The 22,206-nt window shown below is 42.2% G+C and overlaps 1 protein-coding gene across 1 annotated transcript in view; it reads left to right on the forward strand.

Moving 5' to 3' along the window:
- Positions 1-22,206, forward strand: part of LOC124555650 — a 302,716-nt gene that overhangs the window by 215,854 nt on the left and 64,656 nt on the right. The window contains exons 7-8 of the mRNA XM_047129634.1: positions 7,896-7,935; positions 9,724-9,798. Of these exons, the coding sequence (XP_046985590.1) occupies positions 7,896-7,935; positions 9,724-9,798 (115 nt within the window). The remainder of the gene's footprint in view (positions 1-7,895; positions 7,936-9,723; positions 9,799-22,206) is intronic.

The following is a 22,206-nucleotide window of genomic DNA, read 5'->3' on the forward strand; positions in this document are numbered from 1 at the left end:
AACATGCAACTGCTGCAAAATCTTATGCTCAGAGTCCCCACAAAAAAACTGCATATCATGCAATAGATTTGGGACCTGGTTCACAGAACATGTTAGAATTAAAACTGCAATTCTAAAGATATTTGATTCATATCTTTGATGAGCCCCCCAATTACAAAGGCACCTAAGGGTGACTGCTATGTAGTTCTCTTCCAGACAGCATTCCATACAAATAAACCAATTGCGTCTTTACCTGCCATTACTTGTATTTCAGTAACTGGACTTATGCATAGCTCTGTTTAAAAAAGAATAGCTCAATGTAGTCATAAGCCATGCATGTCTGCTTTGATGCCCTACAGCTAAACTGCAAATAATAATCTGTAGCTGTGATCCTGGAGTCAAATTGTCTATGCACTGACTACAATTCCAAATTAACAAAATGCACAGAAATATAAAATAACAGATAAATGAATAATTTAATAAAAAGGGTTTCATTCTAATGTCTGTTATTGATGTAGATGACAGAGCATTATGTTGAATATTGTTCATTCAAGAAATGACACCACAAATAAACAAGAAGTGTTCCCACAATATTCAGTTAAAATACAGACAGATAATACCTAAATCAAATGCTGTTTCCCCTGCGGCTCTGGGGGCTAGAATCAGCCCAGTAGTGGTCCGCTGTAGGGTTTGACCTCCATTTTTCAAAATTTTCCCGAAGAGCAACCCTCCTGGGTGCATTTTCCTCCATCCTCTGTGCAGTATCGCTTTCTGCGCTGTCGGTGATAGTGGACTTCTTAGCTCATTTGCGCTTGATATCCAGCACAGTCCTGTTTGTTGTAGCCCCCTGACCACACAGGGTTCACTCTGCTGATGCCTGTGCCATTAACTCCCCACGTATGCCAAGGAGTAGATGCGCATCCCCCTGGGGCATCGAGACTCCCGGCAATGGCCATCCTGCCAGGTGGGCTTTGCCGCGGCTAGGTGGCGCCCATGGGGAGGGCCCTGGTTGGAGTGGGTGGCATCAGGGCAGATGACACGTGATGAAGCGCAGTGCATCATCTCTTGCTGGTGGTGAAACACCAGCAGTCTCTAAGCGATCACAAGCTCAATTCAACACACAGAAGTATGACTCCAAATTGTTCCCCTCCCTGGCCACACCATGGGAGAAATGTCAGGCTGAGGATGGCAGCGGATCTTATTCGCCCCGGTACCTTGTATGTTCGAGAGCTCATGGGGAATCTTTCATGACAATGAAGCCTCAGTTTTTTGTTGAGCATTTAGAGGACAAGTTCGGGTAGGTGGAGGGCTTGTCCAAAATGAGATCTGGATCAGTCTTGATCAAAACAGCATTATCTGCCCAGTCATGGGAGTTACTCGCTTGTGACAAGCTGGGGGATGTTTCTGTAACCATCATGCCCCATAAGAGCTTAAATATGGTGGTATCATATTCCACAGAGACCTTCTTTTGCAGTCCGACGATGAGCTGCATGCCAATTTAGAGCAGGTAGGTGTACATTTCGTCTGGCGTGTCCACTGAGGTCCGAACGATAATCAAGTTGCCACCGGTGCCTTCATCTTGGCTATTGAGGATGGTACATTGCCCAAGAAGGTCAAGGTGGTGGTCTACCAGTGTGATGTAAAGCCCGGTATCTCTCCCCCGATGCCGTGCTTTAAGTGCTGGAACTTCGGCCATATGTCTTCTCGCTGTACTTCCAACGTCACATGCCGAGACTGCAGATGCCCATCACATCCCAATACTCCATGTGCCCCGCCTTCCATCTGGGTCAGCTGCGGAGAGCACCATTCGCTTTGCTCACCTGACTGCAGGATTCTCTAGAAAGAAAGGAAAATAATGGAGTACAAGACCCTGGACCGACTGACCTACACTGAGGCTAAGAGAAAATATGAGAGGCTACGTCTTGTGCATATGACATTAACCTATGCCACCGCTGTGACAACAGTTCTACCATCTTCCATTTCTCTGCATACAGTTGGCTCTCAGAGCTGTCAGACTCCACCTGCCCCCTTGATGGTGGGGGGCATTTCCCTCCCTGTTGCTACTGCAACACCTACTTCGGGAGCAACACCCCCCAACCATCGAGGACGTTCGTGCCCACTTCTAAGCTGGAGAAGCGTAAGTCTTCTTCGGCTTCTCTCGCTAGGAAGGGGTCCCTTGGGACACTCACTTTCAGGTTTCCTCTAGTGGGAAAGACAACACCCACCTTTGGCTGAAGAGCCCAAAAGCAGCTGGTCGTAGGGCTTCACGCTCATCCTCAGTCCCTGAGACCGAGCCAGTGAAGTCCTCCCAGCTAGGGAAACCCAAGGAGCAGCGAGAGAAATCCAAAAAGAAAACCCCTAAGACCAAGGAAATTGCGTTGGCACCCACACCACCACTACCTACAAGCTCTGCTTCTGAGGATGCGGTGGAGAATTTGGAGTCTGCTGAGGACCTAGATCTTGCCTGACTCTCAGACGCAATGGACATAGACTGCTCATGCATGAAATCAGTGGCAGCAGGTGACTCTGAGGCATAAACTTGCCTCATTGAGTGTTCCATGCCTTACTAGTCTCACGATGTCATCCTCCAGTGGAAATGCAGTGGTTTTTTCCACCGCCTGGCTGAGCTACAGCAGCTGTTAAGCTTTACACCTTCTATCTGGATTGCCCTTCAGGAAACCTGGTTCCCAGCAATGCGGACCCCTGCCCTCCGCAGCTGTAAGGGATATTACAGGAACCGTAGCGACTATAATCAAGTGTCAGGTGGAGTTTGCGTTTATGTCCTAAACTCGGTCTGTACTGAACGTGTGCCCCTTCAAACCCCTCTTGAAGCTGTGGCTGTCAGGGTGAGGACAACACAGAAAATAACTGCCTGCAATGTATATCTTTCTCCAGATGGTGCAGTATTGCTGAATGTATTAGCTGCACTGATTGATCAACTCCCTAAACCTTTCCTACTTGTGGGACATTTTAATGCCCATAACCCCTTGTGGGGTGGTACCATGCTTACTGGCAGAGGCAGAGATGTCGAGACTTTACTGTTGCAATTCGACCTCTGCCTCTTAAATACTGGGGCCGCCACACATTTCAGCGTGGCTCATGGTAGTTACTTGGCCATTGATTTATCAATTTGCAGCCTAGGACTTCTCCCCTCTATTCACTGGAGAGCACATGATGCCCTGTGTGGTAGTGACCGCTTCCCCATCTTCTTGTCACTGCCCAGACGTCAGGCACACGGACATCTGCCCAGATGGACATTGATCAAGGCAGACTGGGGAACTTTCACCTCTGCTGTCACCGCTAAATCTCCCCCACACTGTAACATCGATGCGATGGTTGAGCAGGGGACTAGCACAATTGTTTCTGCGACAGAAACAATGTCCTTTGTCCCTCTATGTCCTCCACCCTAGTGCTTTTAGGATGGAGGTTTTAACGTGTTGCAGAGTGGCTGATTTCTCGTTTTTATTCTCATGGTGAGCCAGCCATAGTAATATCCTCTTTTGTTTTGATCTCTTCTACATGTTTCTTGCGTCTCTCTGATTTTCTTGTCCGATTTTTTCCATTTTAGTGTTTGTTGCCCTTCTGTCATTCTTGTGGTTTTCTCCTTTCTTCTAGCTGTGTTTTGTATGTCTCGATTATTTTGCTCCCATCCTTGTGGAATTATTTTAATCAGAACAAAGGACCATTGACCTTGCAGTTTGGTCCCTCCCCACCCCCCTTTTAAACCAACCAACCAATCAAATGCTGTAAAGTTATGTTGAGAGTGTTAGAAGAATGGTAGGAAAATCACCAAATTAAACAGACATCAAAGATAAATGAAAATCAAGTCCATTTCATAATCACAATACCCAAAATATTCACCAGCTCAAAACAGTTCAATATGATGATTCACAAATTAACACATGCAATTTGAAGAATAATAACTCATACTCTGTCTGTTCTTAGTTCTGTAAATCAAGCAGCAAAAGTTAGTCCTACTCTGGAGCACATTCAGACCTTTCGAAATATGAAATACCTTCAAAAGTTAGAGTATTGTTAGCATCCATTCGCCACCCAGAAACAGCAACCTATATGACTGAATGGCACATGTTACTGTAGGCAGGTCTACCTTCTTCCAGAACTTACCACAAAGTTTCCAAAATTGCTCCCTTGAGCTCTTCACTCAAGAAGTCCCAGTCTTCACTTGACCCCATAGTGTTCCGCTAATATTTGCTTTTCCATTGGCTGAAGGCCATCTCCACCAAAAATATGTCATCCTTAAGCTCTACAGACTTGATTTGATTCAAAATGACCACCTCCTTGACTAAACTAATATGTTACAACAATATTTAAATAAAAAAATATCATAAACTTTCAGTTACACTTAGGTTATTCACAGTACTTATAAAAAAAATGTTTGTTCATTAATAAATAAGCCAGCATTCTTGCACTAGTGCGCTTGTGTTAAGTGATAACAGATTGTTGCTAAAAACTGCTTAAACAGTTATTTATGCCTGCCTGACATAAACATCTTCTGGAACTCTTTCCAATTGTGGTGTCTGCTAACACAGGCCATTGACCACTATTAAATTAGCACAGTTTTTTAATATCTTGTAATCGACATTTAAATAAAGTTACTGGCAAAATAGTAAACTATTCATTAAATTAAAAAACAAATATAACACTATGTAAGGTGCAAATCCAGGATGGAATGTAGCTGTGTGGTTTCAGTTGCCTGAGACTGCAGTCATATGTGTGAGGTGCATTTGCATGAGTGTGTGTGCATGTGTGTCTTACTGTTGATGAAGGCCTTAATGGCCAAAAGCTATAATTGTGAGAGGCTTTTTGTTTTGCTTACCTGCGACTCAGCATCTCCACTATATGGTGATTGGCATCCTTCTCACAATATGTAAGGTGCTCAAGCTATGCTTGCTTGCTGTGAAAATGTAGAGAATACAGTGTTCTGACAAACATTTGCATAATGAAAAAGATGTAAAAGATATTGTAGATCAATACATAAAGAAACATTAGTGACAGCCCCGGACATTTGCACAAGCCCCGCCCATTTACCCCCCTCCACACCTACCCCCCGCCACACCAACCAAGAGCGCATCAATATGATCTTTGGTAGTCCTCGTTGCTGTCGTGTTTTTGTTCGTTGTTTTTTGTTTTACCATGGTTGTTCGTACTAGCAGTGTTGTGCTGTTAGTACTTCTTAGCAGTTTGTGTAATTCTGTCACAATGAAACATAGATATGCACTCTCAATAAAGTTATCATACACAAGGTACCTAATCTTGACTGTTGTGGCCAACTGCTGTCAAACCTGATATCTAACAGACATTAAAGTACGACAAGATGTGTTGGAATGACACTAATGAAATTATGTACATATGTTTAACAATAGGCAGCTCTAAAGCTCTCAAACACTGAAGAAGAACTCAAAATAATCTCGTGTCTGCTATAAGCAAGCAGTCAGAAGAGTTCACAAGTAAAAATTCACCCATTACACAGGCAAATATTAATGAAGAATGTCACTGTATAAATATCTGACTGCTTGCATTATCCATTTCTACATTATCCCACTCTTATATTCTGTAGTCTTAATGGGGTAATCAGAAACAAACCAAGACATCGACTTTACCTTGTTTATGCACAACATTGACTTTAGACAATCGAGATAATGGACAGCATCCTTGGTGATACTACCAATTAATATTTCCCATCAGAATTTCTTACACTACGCGAGGTGACGGAAATTTGAGCTCACTGCAGTCAACAAATATCAGAGTTTTTGATATAGTGCAGATGAAAGCTCATGAAATAAAAAAGACAGTGTGGATACCATTTTTATTTTTCTTTCTTACTGATGATTTTTTAACTCGCATATTCAATGAACATATTTCTAATTCTTTTCACAATGGTACCGGAAAAACTGTATTTCATACTAACTACTGATTTTCTCCCTTGTTATAACTGGCATATCTGTGATACGAACAACTTTGATGCTGGAACATGCGGCAGACCATGGGCGGAGCTTAGGATATGGATTGGTGTGGAGGGGGGTGATTGGGTGGGACTTGTGCACCGTCCGGGGTTGTTGCTAACGTTATGTATACATAACACAGTTACAGATACATAGCTTTAGGACAATCCTATCATCTGAGATATTGTAAGTGGAAATCGCATGAAGCATTCAAAAGTTGTTAATCTAGAGGTTCATTGTGCAAATATTTATTCACTATGAAATATTAACTTCTGTAGTTTTAAAGATTTTGGAATACTGCTGTCATTGGATGGGATGCACCTCATCTTTGTGGAAGCACCTATTTATTCAGATTTTCATTAATATTTGATTGTAAATTGTTACAGACTCTCAGAGAGCTGTAAGAAGCCATCTTTCAGTTTGTCTCAAAGCCCGCCATTGCTTAGACAATCTCCAATCTCCTGCACAAAGGCTATATGAGTAACAGCTGTGAAGATTCCCAGCTTTGAGATTTTTCCCATTTCCAGTGATGCTGCTATTCTTTGTACCCGGACACACTCATATCAGTCACCTAGCGGGAAGCCGAAGTCACTGTGGAGTGCCCTGAGATCTGGGCCCACTAGCGTTCAGCCATACACAAAATACATCTTATCTCATAGCAATTCTAGGTAGCTGATTAGCTTGCCTACAGATGTGTAACGTTACAGCTCCTTGCTTAGCTTGCATGTAATGTGAATCTCTCACCCGGCCCAAAGTCTCAAGCAGCTGGCTCCTGTATAAGAAGGATAAAAGAACTGCAGGTGCTCATCAGACACAAGGGCATAGTCAGGAGTGCCATAGAAAAGTATGATATGCCAGCTTTTCTTTTTTATATACATAAATGGTGTGAAGAATAGGGTGCACAGCAGTCTGTGACTGTTGATTATGCTGTAATGGACGGGAAAGTGTCATTGCTGAGTGTCTGTAGGAGGAGACAGGATGATTTAGACAGGATTTCTAATTGTTATGATGAGTGGCAGTTAGATCTAAATGTAGAAATGTAAGTTAATGCAGATCAGAATAAAAAAGCAATCCCATAATGTTCGAATATAATATTAGTAGTGTGCTGCGTGGCACACTCATATTGACATCTGTTCATAATGTTGCGAAATGATAAGAAATGGAGTGAGCAAATTAGGACTGTAGTAGGGAAGACGAATTGTTGAGTTTGGTTTATTGGAAGAATTCTAGGAAAGTGCAGGTCATCTGTAATGGAGACAGTGCATAGAACACTAGTTCAACACATTATCGAGTACTGTGAGAGTTTTTAGGTTTCCCACTAGATCAGATTGAAGGAAGACATTGAAGCAATTTGGTAGCGTGCAGCTAGATATTGTTGCTGGTAGTTTTGATCAACATGTGAGTAGGAATGCCAAGTAGTGGTACAAGGTACACTCTGCTGTGCACCACGTGGTGGCTTACAAAGTATGCATGTGGATGCAGACGTGCTCTACTGTTTTGAGTCACCTCCAGGAGAACAGATATAGTGGAATGGTTGACTTAGCAACAGTCTCGGAGCTGTAACAGAGATGAAATTCTTTTACTCTTGGCAAAGTGTACACTACCATTCTATTTAAAGATACCAGTCCCACAGCATGTAAGGAGAGCCTCTATGAAATCTGGAATGAATGAAGAAGAGTGACAACAAAAGGTAGACTTTAAAGGTTCATATCCCAGTCCAGCACAAAGTTTTTACTTGTCAGATATAATCAACATAGTGTATCACCTAGTAAGAATAAAAGAGATCCATCTCCATTACTCATTATATTGCATAAAAGTGCACTCATTATAATTACATTTTCCACATATCCTAAATATATATTCTTGTGATAGTGCTATTTAAGTACTACTGGAAATATCTGGTTACTGTATTTCTGACCATTACATAAGAATTTGAAATTTTCCTTGTTTCAGATGTTCTAATCAAAACAACAGGACAGCAAACCAGCCTGATGTAAGTACAAATTTTTCTCTAAGTCAAACAAATGTTGATGAAGTATTATCTCATATATTTAAGTAAATGGAGAAAATTATTAAACTTCTGGGTCAAATATAGCTACAATACAGAATGTTTCACAGACAATGTAAGTGGTTCATCCAGTGCAGTGAGGGTGGGCTTTGCCAGAATGGTATCAGTTAAAACCAACCAGACATGTTAGGAGTGCCTCAGAAGGAATTGAAAGGCAAGCTGGATGCCACTTAGCACTTCAGACAGTTGTGTTAGTAGCAGCTGCTAACAGAGCAGTGCACAAAGCAAAATGAAACCCTGCAAAGTAACTGCAATGAATTGACTGACCAATACAGATACTGTTGCTCAGTGTCAGTAGTGCAACTAGCTGTTATAATGTGTGCATAATCGAGAGGCTGATCCTGATGTGTCCGTTTTTCTGACAAATTGTGGCTACATTTATATGATTACATGAATTCGCAGGAAAGTAGTTGTTGGAGTTTTGAAAATCCTCATCAGCAACACTGAGAGCCTCTAAATGATGAAAAAGACATGAGCAGAGCATGTGATTAGTGCAACACAAATTTATTGGACTGATCTTTTTCCACCAGTAAGTTCTGGTAGATTTATGAACAATAAACAGCAACCTTTTCCAGGGAACTACCAATTAATTAAAGGACCTTTGATTAATTCATGCAATACAGTTCAAGAGCACACTACCAATGCACTTATGACAGTATTATAGGGATAGTTCTGTTCCATTAATAATTACTGTTGAGAAGCAAATTGTTGTTGAATAATATTAGAATACTGTCACATTAGCAGTTCAAATGTTTAGTGACTACTGTGAATATTGTATGGTATCAGGATAATTTTTTGATTTATCTTATTGTTCCATTGAACTATGCTATTAGTTTTGTACGGTAGTATCGAACTCCCTTAGTTTTCCAAACCACTTATGCTGATGAAGTTGTAAAAAATAAAGCTGTAAACTGGATTTTGTGGCTGATTTTTACTCCTTCAGTTTGCATTGATCGAAAAATTGGAATTCTTACTATGTTATTACCAGGTGAAACTGAGTCTCAAAGTTTCCTCTCTTTCCTAATAATGTTAATGTGAGTAAACTAAACATAAAGACTTACCAAACTGACATTCTCTCTCTCTCTCTCTCTCTCTCTCTCTCTCTCTCTCTCTCTCTCTCTCCCCTCTCTCTCCCCCTCCCTCCTCTGCCCCTCCCCCTCCCTCCCTCCCTCCCCTCCCCCCCCCCCCCCCTCACTCTTTTGTACAAAAACTGTTGCCATATTAGAATATAGCCTTCACATTTCTGTGGCAATTTCCAAATGTCCTGTTTTGCATCCTTAAGGAATTACCTAGAAATGGAAGTAAGGCAGTTAACAAATCATATTTTACTATTATTTATGGTGTTTCAACAACAAATTCTTTCAGTATCAGTTCTAAACTCAGTAAGAGAAGTTATTATAATGTTGTGTTCTTGCTACATTATACCTACCAGAGATAAACAGGGATTATGACTTAGGCAGACTAAATAACTAAATGCCCACTTCAAGTTAAGATATAAATTATATCTCCTTTACATCAAACCCTTGTGTCTCTTCATGTATAATTTTGCTAACTGTCTATAATGATTTGAGTAAAGTTTAGTGGTGCATAACTATAAACAACTGAGAAAGTGATAAATTTTAAATGTGTCTCAATAAGTTTCACCTAATATTTAATCTTCACACATTTATTTAACTGAATTCAATTTAAGTCATTTCTTTTTAATGGTTCCAGTGCTCTTCTTCATCTGGAAGTGTAAAAGTAGCACGCACACCAACTGATTACACAAATGAGGCAGATTTACGGCCTGTAAGTAGTTTTAAAGATCTTTTTCTATCCATAGTAGTTTATAATTTGCACACTATTCAATTATGTATGGAAGCAGACAGTATTATAAAGAAAACTGTCTACTCACATTGCAGAAATTTTGAGTGATGTAGATATGCAGAAAGCCCTGCCAATGTCTTCAGACAAAAAGTATCCTCCTCATCTCATTCTTAAATAGATCTTCAATGACATATACCACAAACATACCAAATATCTGTAACGAAGGAGCATGATCTCATCTTACACTGATCAGACAGAACATTGTGACCACCTACATAATAGCCAGTATGTTCACCTTTGGCATGGATAACAGCAGCAATGTGTCATGGCATGGAAGCAATGAGGCCTTTGTAGGTCGCTGAAGGTATCTGGCACCACATCAGCACACACAAGTCACATAATTCCCATAAATTCCAGGGAGAGTGGCGAGGAGCTCTTATGCCACATTCAATTACGTCACAGATGTGTTTGATCGGGTTCATATCTGCTGAGTTGGGAGGTCAGCACATCAACTGGAAGTTGTCGCTGTGATCCTTGAACCACACCATCCCATTCCCGGCCTTGTGAGGTGGTGCATTATCTTGTTGAAAAATGCCACTGTCATTGGGAAACATTATCATCATGAAGAGGTGTACATAGTCTGCAACCGAAGTATAGTACTTCTTGGACATCATGATGCCTTGCACGAGTTCCACTAGACCCAAGGATGATGCTCACATGAATGTTCCCCAGAGCATAATGGAGCTGCCACCAACTTGTCTCTTTCCCATGGTACAGTGGTGGAGGCACTGCTCCCCTATAAGACGATGGATTTGCATCCTCCCATTGGCACGATGAAGAAGGTATCAGGATCCATCACACCATGTAACACTCTGCCACTGTGCCAATGTTTAATGCTGATAATGGTCACATGCCCATTTCAGTTATAGTTGCCAATGTTGTGATGTTAACATTGCCACATGCATGGGTCATTGGTTGTGGAGGCCCATCATCAGGAGTGTGCAGTGCACTCTGTTTTCAGACACACTTGCACTCTGCCCACCATTAAAGTCTGATGTTAGTTCCGCCACAGTCCACTGCCTGTCCTGTTTTATCAGTCTGCCCAACATACAACATCCAACATCTGTAATGAGGGGTGGCTGCCCAACACATGACATCTGAATGTAGTTTCTCTTTGTTTTCACCAAGTGTTGAAGTCACTCACCAAAGCACCCCTTGAACACCCGACAAGACATGCAGTTTCTGAAATGTTTCTGCTGAGCCTCTGGGCTATCACAGTCCGCCCTCGGTCAAACTCGGATAGATTGCACACCTTGCCCATTTTACATATGGACAGCACACCCACTGATACTGCCTGTGCCGTGCATGTTCTGACTAGCAGCCATTCCTCACCAGGTGATGCTACTGTGACCTGGATGGGTTTACATTGATGGTTGGTCAGTGGTCATAATATTCTGGTTGGTCAGTGTATGTCACTGTTCCACTGTTCCTGTATGTAAACACTAGGGCAGGGTTTGAAATAAGGACACTCTTCTGCATAATTTTTCATACAGTCTGTCCTTTAAAAAATGGTAGCTTTCTATCCAACCAATTTTCAACCATTTCTTTAAAAGTTATATCTCTTTGAAAGAAGTGAATGAGGGTTGTGTCCCAAGGCTCCAAGTAATGTTGCCTAATCAGTCCTGTCACTGGCATATCCTTTCACCTCACATGTAAGAGTAATCATGGAAATGATCATGCCATATAGTGACCTTGCTGCAGCCATCATGCAGCTTTCTATGTTAGTGTTATCATTTACTGTCTGTCGACTTGTATATATTGTCACATCATAACCACACGCAAGCCCAAATCTAAAACCAGTATCATCAGTGAAGTACAACATTTAACACTGAAGACAGGTTTATTGTAAACACCAACACATAACCAGAACAGAACTAAACTCTTTTGTGGAAAGTAGTGCTATTTATACAAAGATTGAATATTCCAGAAGTAAACACTATATAACTGCTTGGGGTCAGAGCAAGTCAGTGACACTGACACTGCATGCACCACTGCTCACGGCATACATTATTGGAAATCACTATGAGGACAGGGTTCTTACAAAAGTAGTAGTACAATGTCTGCAGCATACAATATGGAATTTATTATGAAAGTAGTAGACACATATAAGGCATAAGCAGTGGTGATGGATTTACATACACTCCTGGAAATTGAAATAAGAACACCGTGAATTCATTGTCCCAGGAAGGGGAAACTTTATTGACACATTCCTGGGGTCAGATACATCACATGATCACACTGACAGAACCACAGGCACATAGACACAGGCAACAGAGCATGCACAATGTCGGCACTAGTACAGTGTATATCCACCTTTCGCAGCAATGCAAGCTGCTATTCTCCCATGGAGACGATCATAGAGATGCTGGATGTAGTCCTGTGGAACGGCTTGCCATGCCATTTCCACCTGGCGCCTCAGTTGGACCAGCGTTCGTGCTGGACGTGCAGACCGCGTGAGACGATGCTTCATCCAGTCCCAAACATGCTCAATGGGGGACAGATCCGGAGATCTTGCTGGCCAGGGTAGTTGACTTACACCTTCTAGAGCACGTTGGGTGGCACGGGATACATGCGGACGTGCATTGTCCTGTTGGAACAGCAAGTTCCCTTGCCGGTCTAGGAATAGTAGAACGATGGGTTCGATGACGGTTTGGATGTACCGTGCACTATTCAGTGTCCCCTCGACGATCACCAGTGGTGTACGGCCAGTGTAGGAGATCGCTCCCCACACCATGATGCCGGGTGTTGGCCCTGTGTGCCTCGGTCGTATGCAGTCCTGATTGTGGCGCTCACCTGCACGGCGCCAAACACGCATACGACCATTGTTGGCACCAAGGCAGAAGCGACTCTCGTCACTGAAGACGACACGTCTCCATTCGTCCCTCCATTCACGCCTGTCGCGACACCACTGGAGGCAGGCTGCACGATGTTGGGGCGTGAGCGGAAGACGGCCTAACGGTGTGTGGGACCGTAGCCCAGCTTCATGGAGACGGTTGCGAATGGTCCTCGCCGATACCCCAGGAGCAACAGTGTCCCTAATTTGCTGGGAAGTGGCGGTGCGGTCCCCTACGGCACTGCATAGGATCCTACGGTCTTGGCGTGCATCCGTGCGTCGCTGCGGTCCGGTCCCAGGTCGACGGGCACGTGCACCTTCCGCCGACCACTGGCGACAACATCGATGTACTGTGGAGACCTCACGCCCCACGTGTTGAGCAATTCGGCGGTACGTCCACCCGGCCTCCAGCATGCCCACTATACGCCCTCACTCAAAGTCCGTCAACTGCACATACGGTTCACGTCCACGCTGTCGCGGCATGCTACCAGTGTTAAAGACTGTGATGGAGCTCCGTATGCCACGGCAAACTGGCTGACACTGACGGCGGCGGTGCACAAATGCTGCGTAGCTAGCGCCATTCGACGGCCAACACCGCGGTTCCTGGTGTGTCCGCTGTGCCGTGCGTGTGATCATTGCTTGTACAGCCCTCTCGCAGTGTCCGGAGCAAGTATGGTGGGTCTGACACACCGGTGTCAATGTGTTCTTTTTTCCATTTCCAGGAGTGTAGTTTCTTTCATAACATGAGTAATAGAATAAGGCATTTGCATTTCCTGAATGGAAATTTGTGCAAAGGCACTCAGTGTACTGTTATGTTATTGCACTGTTAGTACTTTGTACAACCTTCGTTCTTCCTCATTACCACAAAAATTCTCATCATTGATTTTGTTAGGGTTCGTAATTCTTACAGTGAAATTGTCACCCGCATTTCTCTTATTGCATCTTTCAGCTCACTTATGGCTTCAAATTGTCTTCCACTGCAATAAACAAGCCTTCCAAATATTCCCCAGCAGTTTTACAGGGGATTCATATCCAGGCTACGTGCAGGTCAGGATAAGATATCAATATCTTTAGCTTCAAAGCACTTTTGGGTGTAACAGAAACATGCACAGATGCTTTGCCTCTATGAAACATTAGACTTTCATTCCCTAGGTCCTCATACATTCTAATCAGTTCTGTCTGTAGCACCTCAGTGTACATGTTAGAGTTCATTGTAGTGTTCAGCCAAGCAGTGTGTGATTTACCTTTAGTGCAGAAGGCTGCTCAAATCATAACACTTCCACCACCAAAATTTATGCTAATTCTTACCTGCTGCCCTGTTCTCAGATCATGCCAATAAAACTGAAATCCATTCAGCCCATCTAAATTAATCTTCTTCTCATCACTGAAGATCACATTATCCCATTCTGAAGTCCATGACATATGTTTTTCAGCAAGCTCCAGTGTATCCTGTTTACACCTGAGTGTTAGAGCAGGTTTATGCAGTCTTTTCTTGAATTCAAGATGTTTGTTATTCAACACAATTTGTCACACGTCTGGCAGTTACTCACAACTATAAATCAGCAACAAGTTAAGAAGAATAATGATTTGTGGCCCTTTCTTTGTGCAAAAGGAGCTGCTTCAATTTCTCATATAATTTTCTACTTAACTCATATTTTGGACTGTGTACATATTTTGTGCCCAATCTAATGAAATTCAGTCACTGTACTTGAAGAGTTCAATTTATTGGTGATTTGATGATTAGAGAGTCCCATGTCCTGGTACGCACCAGTTTTTGCTTTTTAATCTCATGGAAACTGTTTTCTAGGTGACATTGTCACAATTCTGATTTATGTACACAACATGCACTGTCACTAATGGTGTCTGTATTCTATCTGCAGTAATGGAACAGATGCACATACTACCACCACGCAGAGCTGACTGCCTTTATACTGACTTCCACCCTCTACCATATGAATCTTTGACATTATTATACACTGTACTACTGACATCAAATGGGACACTATTTGACTGCATTTGTCAGTATACTGCATTACTGGATCTCATACTATTGCAATTACTCTGTGCACAATTATTACAGCCGACAATGTTAATTTTCCTACAAATATCCATGCCTTTATACTGATTTCCACTACTGCTCCCTCTCTTGGTGAGAGAGCGACCCACTGTTTCAGAAGATCTCATCGGAACTGACTACAGCACCCTGGATCTAGATCTTGGCAATGGTCCTCTGTATGGCAACACTGGAGGATCCTCGTCAGATCAAGTTGTTGCATCCTCTTCATTATGATGATCCCCTCCCATTGAAGCTTCACAATTGCCAAGTGAGTCTTCAGTTCCAATGACCAAGAAGCCCCCATCATCAATTTATGCCTCAGTACTATACTAGGGGTTCATACAGATGTGGACAATGTCTCTGCACTTTAATCTTCTGGATGAAAGGTCATAATCCTCAATTTTGTATAAGACATCTGACAAGAGACAGATAATACAATAAAGTCTGAAGTAGTACTTTAGTAAGTTTTATGAAATTGCAGCTCCTATATATTGCATCACACTTTTTCACAACACAGGCAGTGCAATGTCATATTTATTGGCTGATACTGGACCTGCAAATTACAAATACACTGTCTCACTTGTACAGGAATAGCATTAATGGAATGTAAGAGTACAGGTATGAGATAATAGATGAAGGCATATGGAGGTCTAGTTCTGGCCATGATTCATGCTCAGAAAACCTTAGCAGTTAAGACAACTGCTTACATAAAGGAGGAAATCTGAATTCAACTCCCAGTCCACCGACAAATTTTCATTGTCGTCATTCTATTATACAGCTGTAGGTGGTTCATATTCACAGCTGCAAATAAATTTCATGACTCAGTAATTTTTAGGATAGTCCGGCTTTCCACACAGGCATAGAAATCCATACCAAGTGTTCCAGGCTGTATTTCACTGCCTGCTGCTTGGTGTTTAGCTCGCTTGCTCTTTCTTCTGGGTGTCCAGGATCCGTGTGCAAGTCAATTGTCTTGCTCCTTCTGTTCTAGTCATAAAGTGTCTCATGTACCCATCCTGAGTATTATCTGGTTTAAATATGAACATTTTGTGCAATGTCATTTTGGCCTCGCAACCCTGCAGCAGAAAGAACGATGTGAAGCTTGGTTCGTTATATTATAAGCGAATTTCATGACAGGCAGTATTGTATTCCAACCTCTGTGTTGGACATGACCATACATAGGTAGCATATCTTCCATCATCTTATTAACCATTAACTGGAATTGCAGTGCCACTTTGGGACCCCAGGGAAGTATGAAGTTGTACTAAATTCTGTATTTGTTGATCAGGTAGTTCAGTACCTTCATATGGTGGAGAGACATATCACATACTCAGGTGACTGATGTCTGTTAGCAAGACAAACACTGTAAACAATGAATTTAGACACCCCAGGAATCTGCAATGCAGTTAGCGTAATATTTTCACTTTAGCGAATATGTCCACAAATCCAAAAAAGTTAACACTACAGATCCTAACTTTAAGGAATGTGTACTAAGATGGATTGAGGAATGTGGTGCTGACTATTCAGGTCAAGATGTTGATCCTGTGAACAATGTTACCATTGAAAATGCTATTCCAAGTGATCACTAAACAGCAATTAAACTTTCTGGCGGTGAATCTGATGATGATGATGATGATGATGATGATGATGATGAGATGCAGGTTACTGAAAGTGGAAGCTGAAAATTGTGTGTTCAGTGCACAGCAGATCTAGAAGACTCCTAAATATTATCTCTTTTTTTATGTGCATGTTTGGACTTGTCAATATTTTACAGTTTTCCTATAGCAGTAAATGTATGCTCTTTTATTATAGTTTAGACCTCACTGAATGTGTATTGAATAAAAAAGCTTTTATTTGGTAGTTTTTTCCTTGGAGAAAAGATAAAACAGAGAGACTATGTTTATTTTTGTAATATCTTTACTTTCAGATTTTTTTTCACTTTAGTTTGTTTCTAAATTGGTTGTAAAGGAAAAAAGTTTGTTTCCTTATATGTCATTGATTAAGTATACATAGCAAAACAACCACCAAGAAAATACTACCAGAGCCGATAAACTTTTTTTGTTTCAGAGTTCTCAGGATTCCGCAACACATTTAGCGTTAAAATTTCCAACCACATCAGTTAAGGGTTAAAATGTTCTGTGATGCCATTCATCTGTGGTTGGTAGTCTGTTGTTATCATGTGGTTGACATCACAGTGCAAAATTACTCATGATATGAGTCTCCATTGAGAAGGTTTTCCACAATCAATCATCACACAAGGTGCTCTGTGCTTCAGAATGATGTCTCCTACAAGGAACTTCCCAATTTCCAGAGCTTCAGCAGTCAGCACAGCTTTGGTGACAACATACTGGTTGAGGTACTCAGTGCAGACTATTATTCATCAATTCACGTGTATCAACTTCAGGATCTCCCAAAGAGAATGATTCCAATTTGGTGGAATGATTTTGCTGCAGGCAGAATTGGTACCAGATGCCCCGAAGCCGATTGTGGCATGTGCTTCTGTCAGTGGCTTGTGTAGTGTCTTGTGGATTGGTAGAGACCTTGTAAACAATACCTGTCTCTGATTCTGTCTAGAGTCTTCATGAATCTCAGGTGACCATATGTTGGATAAGTGTGGAAATATTTCAGGATAGTTGGGCATAGATGAGCTGGAATGATGATCAATTATTTCTCCCCTTTACATCATATTTCCTCTGATACCATCTTCTGTTAATTAGTTGGAATTGCCCCCTGGTTGGTTCCTCTTCCTCCAAGGCTTCTGTGGTTTTTCAGCAGTGCTGGATCTTCCTTCTGTTCAGCAGCGGTGTTGGTTAATGCAGTGGTGACTGACATAGCATCCACGTTGCTTTGTTTCACCAAAGGATTCCATGAAAGTCAGTCAATGTCTTTGTGTTTGCATCCACTTTCATGTCTCACTGTGATGTTGAACTCTTCAAGCCTCAGTGCCCATCTCACTAGTCAATGCAACAGATCCTTCAGGCTAGTCAGCCAGTATAGAGAACGATGGTTCATCGCAACAGTAAATAGTTTGACAAATACATACAGACAGAAATTGTTGATGATCCAAACAACTGCAAGGCACTCTTTTTTAGTCATAGGGCAGTATAGATGTCAGACTTGGAGAGTACTCTGGAAGTGTAAGATATCAACTTGCCAGTACTTTCTTGATATTGCACTAAAACTGCACCTATCGCATAACCAATAGCATCAGTGTGAAGTTCAGTGTCAGCATTCTCATCAACAATTGCTAGGGCCGGAGAAGATGTTAGTAGTAGTTCTTGCAAGGGATGTGTCTTACTATGGAAGTTCTTTATGAATCACAAGTCCTACAAGCATATTCAAAGATGTTCTTATTTTCCCAGGATCAGGATGGACTCCATCATCATTCACTAGGTGCCTCAAGATTTTTTTTTTTTTTTTACTTGAGCAGTGAAGAGACATGGTTTTTTTTATTGAGGCAGTGGCCTGCAATCTGAACACACTTCAGCGTAGTTGTCAGGTGGCTGAAATGTTCTTCAAATGTCTGTGAAGAAATGAGTGTCAGCCAGATACCCAAGACACAATGTCTAATTAAGGGATCAAAGCAGGTTGTTCATCATGCACCTGAACATGGCTGAAGTATTACATAGTCCAAATGCCGTAACTTTGAAATCACAGACACCATCAGGAGTTATGAAGGCAGTTATTTCCCAGTCAGTCTCATTTATTTGCCAGTAGCGTGCGTGCAAGTCCATGATTGAGAAATATGTTGCTCCTTTCATGCAGACTAGGATGTCATAATGCGATAAACATCTTTCTTTGTGATTTTGTTCAGTCATCTGTAGTCCATGCAAATGCCATGTGCCATACTACTTCTTCAGAAGGACCACAGGAGAGGAGCAAGGACTCCCTGAAGGTTCAGTTGTATCATCTTGCAGCATCTTCTCTACTTCCTCCTGGGATATTCCTCATTCTACCAGCGATACCCTATACAAGCTCTGGCTAAATTGCAAGATGATCCCCAGTGTTGATATTGTGTTTTACCATGAGCTGCTTGGTCCTTCTTTTCTCCACTGTGGACTTGAAAGCTTTATAAAACTGGTGCAGAACATCGTCTAATACTTGCTGATGTTGTTTCTTAGTCAGATCAGATCTTCTTGACAGTTTGATAGTAGCCTCCTCCCCTGTGTTATCTTTCATGGAGGCAGAACATGATTCTTCAATGCTGTCAGTAAGCAGCCTTTCCTGGACTGGTTCGGCTGCCCCTAAGAAAATACCTTGCGGGATGAGGTGTGGCTGCTCTTTATTAGAATGATTCAATGTTCTTGAGCATCCACAATCCTTATGATCATCACTGTCAAGTAGATTTCTTTTGTGAACCTGAGTATCTTTTTGCAATCAACAAAAGATCCACAGCATCTCTATTCACAACTGGAACTAGTCTCAGTTATGTTGGGCGAGGTCGAGATGTTCTCCCACATCTGCCGTAGGGATCATATTTGGAATTTGGTCATGCCTCTTTCATCTGACTCTGTTCTGTTTCATTTCCTCAATGCACAGACACCACTTGATGAATTCCTTGGTTATTGTGACATCCTTTACCAGACCAGCTTGGTACATGTCTTCTTCATTACCTTTCATCAAGTGTGAGATATTTTTGGCTTTTGTCATATTTGAATTCACAGTGTAAGACTTACACTGTTCCCCTAAGATATTGGATCCTGTTCTTCAGTTGGTCTTCCTCTAAGCAAACTTGATGCTGATTGTCACCAAATGTTTTATTCAGTAGGGCTGGAATTTGTCCAGCTATCAAGCTTATTATCATTGTTCTCAAACTACTACTGGACTGTGCCAGCTAAGTAAAAATACACATTTCCCACATACAATATATCATCCCACATATTGCATTTTAGCCATTTTGGCATGTCCTGGCGAGTATCTCTGGAGAAAATTGATGGATGCCTGACATGCAGCTGACCTACTGCTGACTTGGAATCCATTGGTTTCCTGAATATACAGACCATAGTAACAATGTACTGCTTGTATTCTGGTTCCCATCCATGTAGGCAACAGGTAATTGGAGCTAAAATGGTGCAGATATTTTGAAGTAGCCAATGTCTCCACTAAACAGTCAGTTCATAACCACACTTGAATTCAAATCTGGAAGCAAGGTGATGATTTAAGTTAAACACTTAGCCATCAGGTTACCTTCCAGGAACGTGGGTGCACTCAGCAATTGTAATATGACTTTCAAATGATAGAGCACAGCAGTTGGTCATCCTTTTCTTGCAGGTTTCATGTGGCAAATCTAGATTTAGGCTAGTGCCTAGCCATTATCAATGCACCATTTCATAGTATCAATGCATGTTCTAGAGCCTCAGTCCCACATTGTCTGGCCTTCTGTTGCAGTGCTTTCAAGTCTACTCTGTTTTGCCCAATAACATCTGCAAGAAAAGGATGACTGACTGCTGTGCTTTATCATTTGAAAGAAAAACACTTAGCATTGAAAGTGTGTTTATTATGAACACCAATATACAGCAAGAACAGAACTAAATCTGTGGACAGAGAGTGCTATTACTTGTAAAGACATTGACTACTTCATCATATACAGCCATTACAAACCTTAAGAACCTTCCAGAAGTGGTAAATACTAAATAACAAATAACTGCTGGTGGTAAGGTTTGAACTGTCAACGCGTAGCACGCCAACCGATGCTAACTGCTACACAACACTGCATGCACCACAGCTTGTGACAATTTGGCTGTTGTCTGGGACATATTTGATAACCCAGTTGAGGCATGTTTCATGTCTTACATTGTTGGCAACTTCAGTAGCTACTTCACAAATACTACTTATTTCCAAGCTACTTGAAAGATAAGCCGAGTCTCACACCTTCTAAATAAGCTTCATATGAAGGGTGTAAAATATGTCTGATTGGATGATTGTTGGCCTTTTTGTGGCTAAAACATTGTTAATGCTCTACCCCTTGCCTTGCTACCTTTGATCCAAAGAAAAGCTTAATACTAGGTACTGATGCATCGCAGTATGGGACTGGCACTGTACTGTCCCACAGAAATCCAGACAGGGCAGAACCATCAATTGCATTTAGAATGAGATTTTCACTCGGCAGCGGAGTGTGCACTGATTTGAAACTTCCTGGCAGATTAAAACTGTGTGCCGGACTGAGACTTGTATTCGGGACCTTAGCCTTTTGTGGGCAAGTGCTCTACCAACTGAGCTACCCAAGCACGACTCACGCTCCGTCCTCACAGCATTACTTCTGCCAGTACCTCATCTCCTACCTTCCAAACTTTACAGAAGCTCCCCTGCGAACCTTGCAGAACTAGCATTCCTGAAAGAAAGGATATTGCGGAGACATGGCTTAGCCACAGCCTGGGGGATGTTTCCAGAATGAGATTTTCACTCTGCAGCAGAGTGTGCACTGATTTGAAACTTCCTGGCAGATTAAAACTGTGTGCCGGACTGAGACTTGAACTTGGGACCTTTGCCTTTTGTGGGCAAGTGCTCTACCAACTGAGCTACCCAAGCACGACTCACGCTCCGTCCTCACAGCATTACTTCTGCCAGTACCTCATCTCCTACCTCCCAAACTTTACAGAAGCTCTCCTGCGAACCTTGCAGAACTAGCAAGTTTTTCCCACTGGGGAATGTTTTTCGCGGAAGCATTAGCTCAATGGCATGTATATTGGCATGTGATAAGCACCCATATTGAACGTGAAGTTTCACCGTGGCCTCACCAGCTCAGCCATAGGATAGAGTACACAGTGAATCTCTTGGGGGAAATGTGGTTGATAATGGTGGATGCCCTGTCCAGTTTCCTCTATATAGCACAAATGACCACCACAATGGTGATATCCACCATCAGGGTGCTCATGACCATATTTGCAATAGAGGGGCACCAGCTACGCTGGCCTCTGATAATGGCCCCCAGTTTATGGCATTGGGATTTCCGACATTCTGTCTTGGCCACGGTATCCAGCACCTGACCTCCACTCCCTTCCGCCAGCATCCCACTTTGAAGGCAGAGTGTATGGCCAACGCATTTAAGACCCAAATGAGGAAGTTAGTGCACTCTTTGCCAGTGGATAAGGCTCTTTTGTACTTCTTAGTGATGCACCGTACCACTCAGATAAATGGGTGTAGTCTTGGGAGCTCGTGTGTAGCAACGCCCCTGTACATTGTTGGATCTCTAGTACCCTACTCCTTGATTCCAGCAGTCATGTTTTATGCTCCGTTTCTGAAAGGGTGTGTTGGTTTGGGCCAGCACATGTGTGTGTTGGCCAGGATGGGCAGAAGAGGTGATAGTCCAGCATAAGTTTCGGCAACTTTTTGATGTCGCGCTCAGAGACAGTAGGTGTGCAAAACACAAGAACCAATTACGACCACAACATGAGGATAGCCTGCTGCTGCCTAATTAGTCAATTCTGGAGCCTACAACCTGTAT

The sequence above is a fragment of the Schistocerca americana genome, chromosome X (assembly GCF_021461395.2).
Source record: "Schistocerca americana isolate TAMUIC-IGC-003095 chromosome X, iqSchAmer2.1, whole genome shotgun sequence".
Lineage (NCBI taxonomy): Eukaryota > Metazoa > Arthropoda > Insecta > Orthoptera > Acrididae > Schistocerca > Schistocerca americana.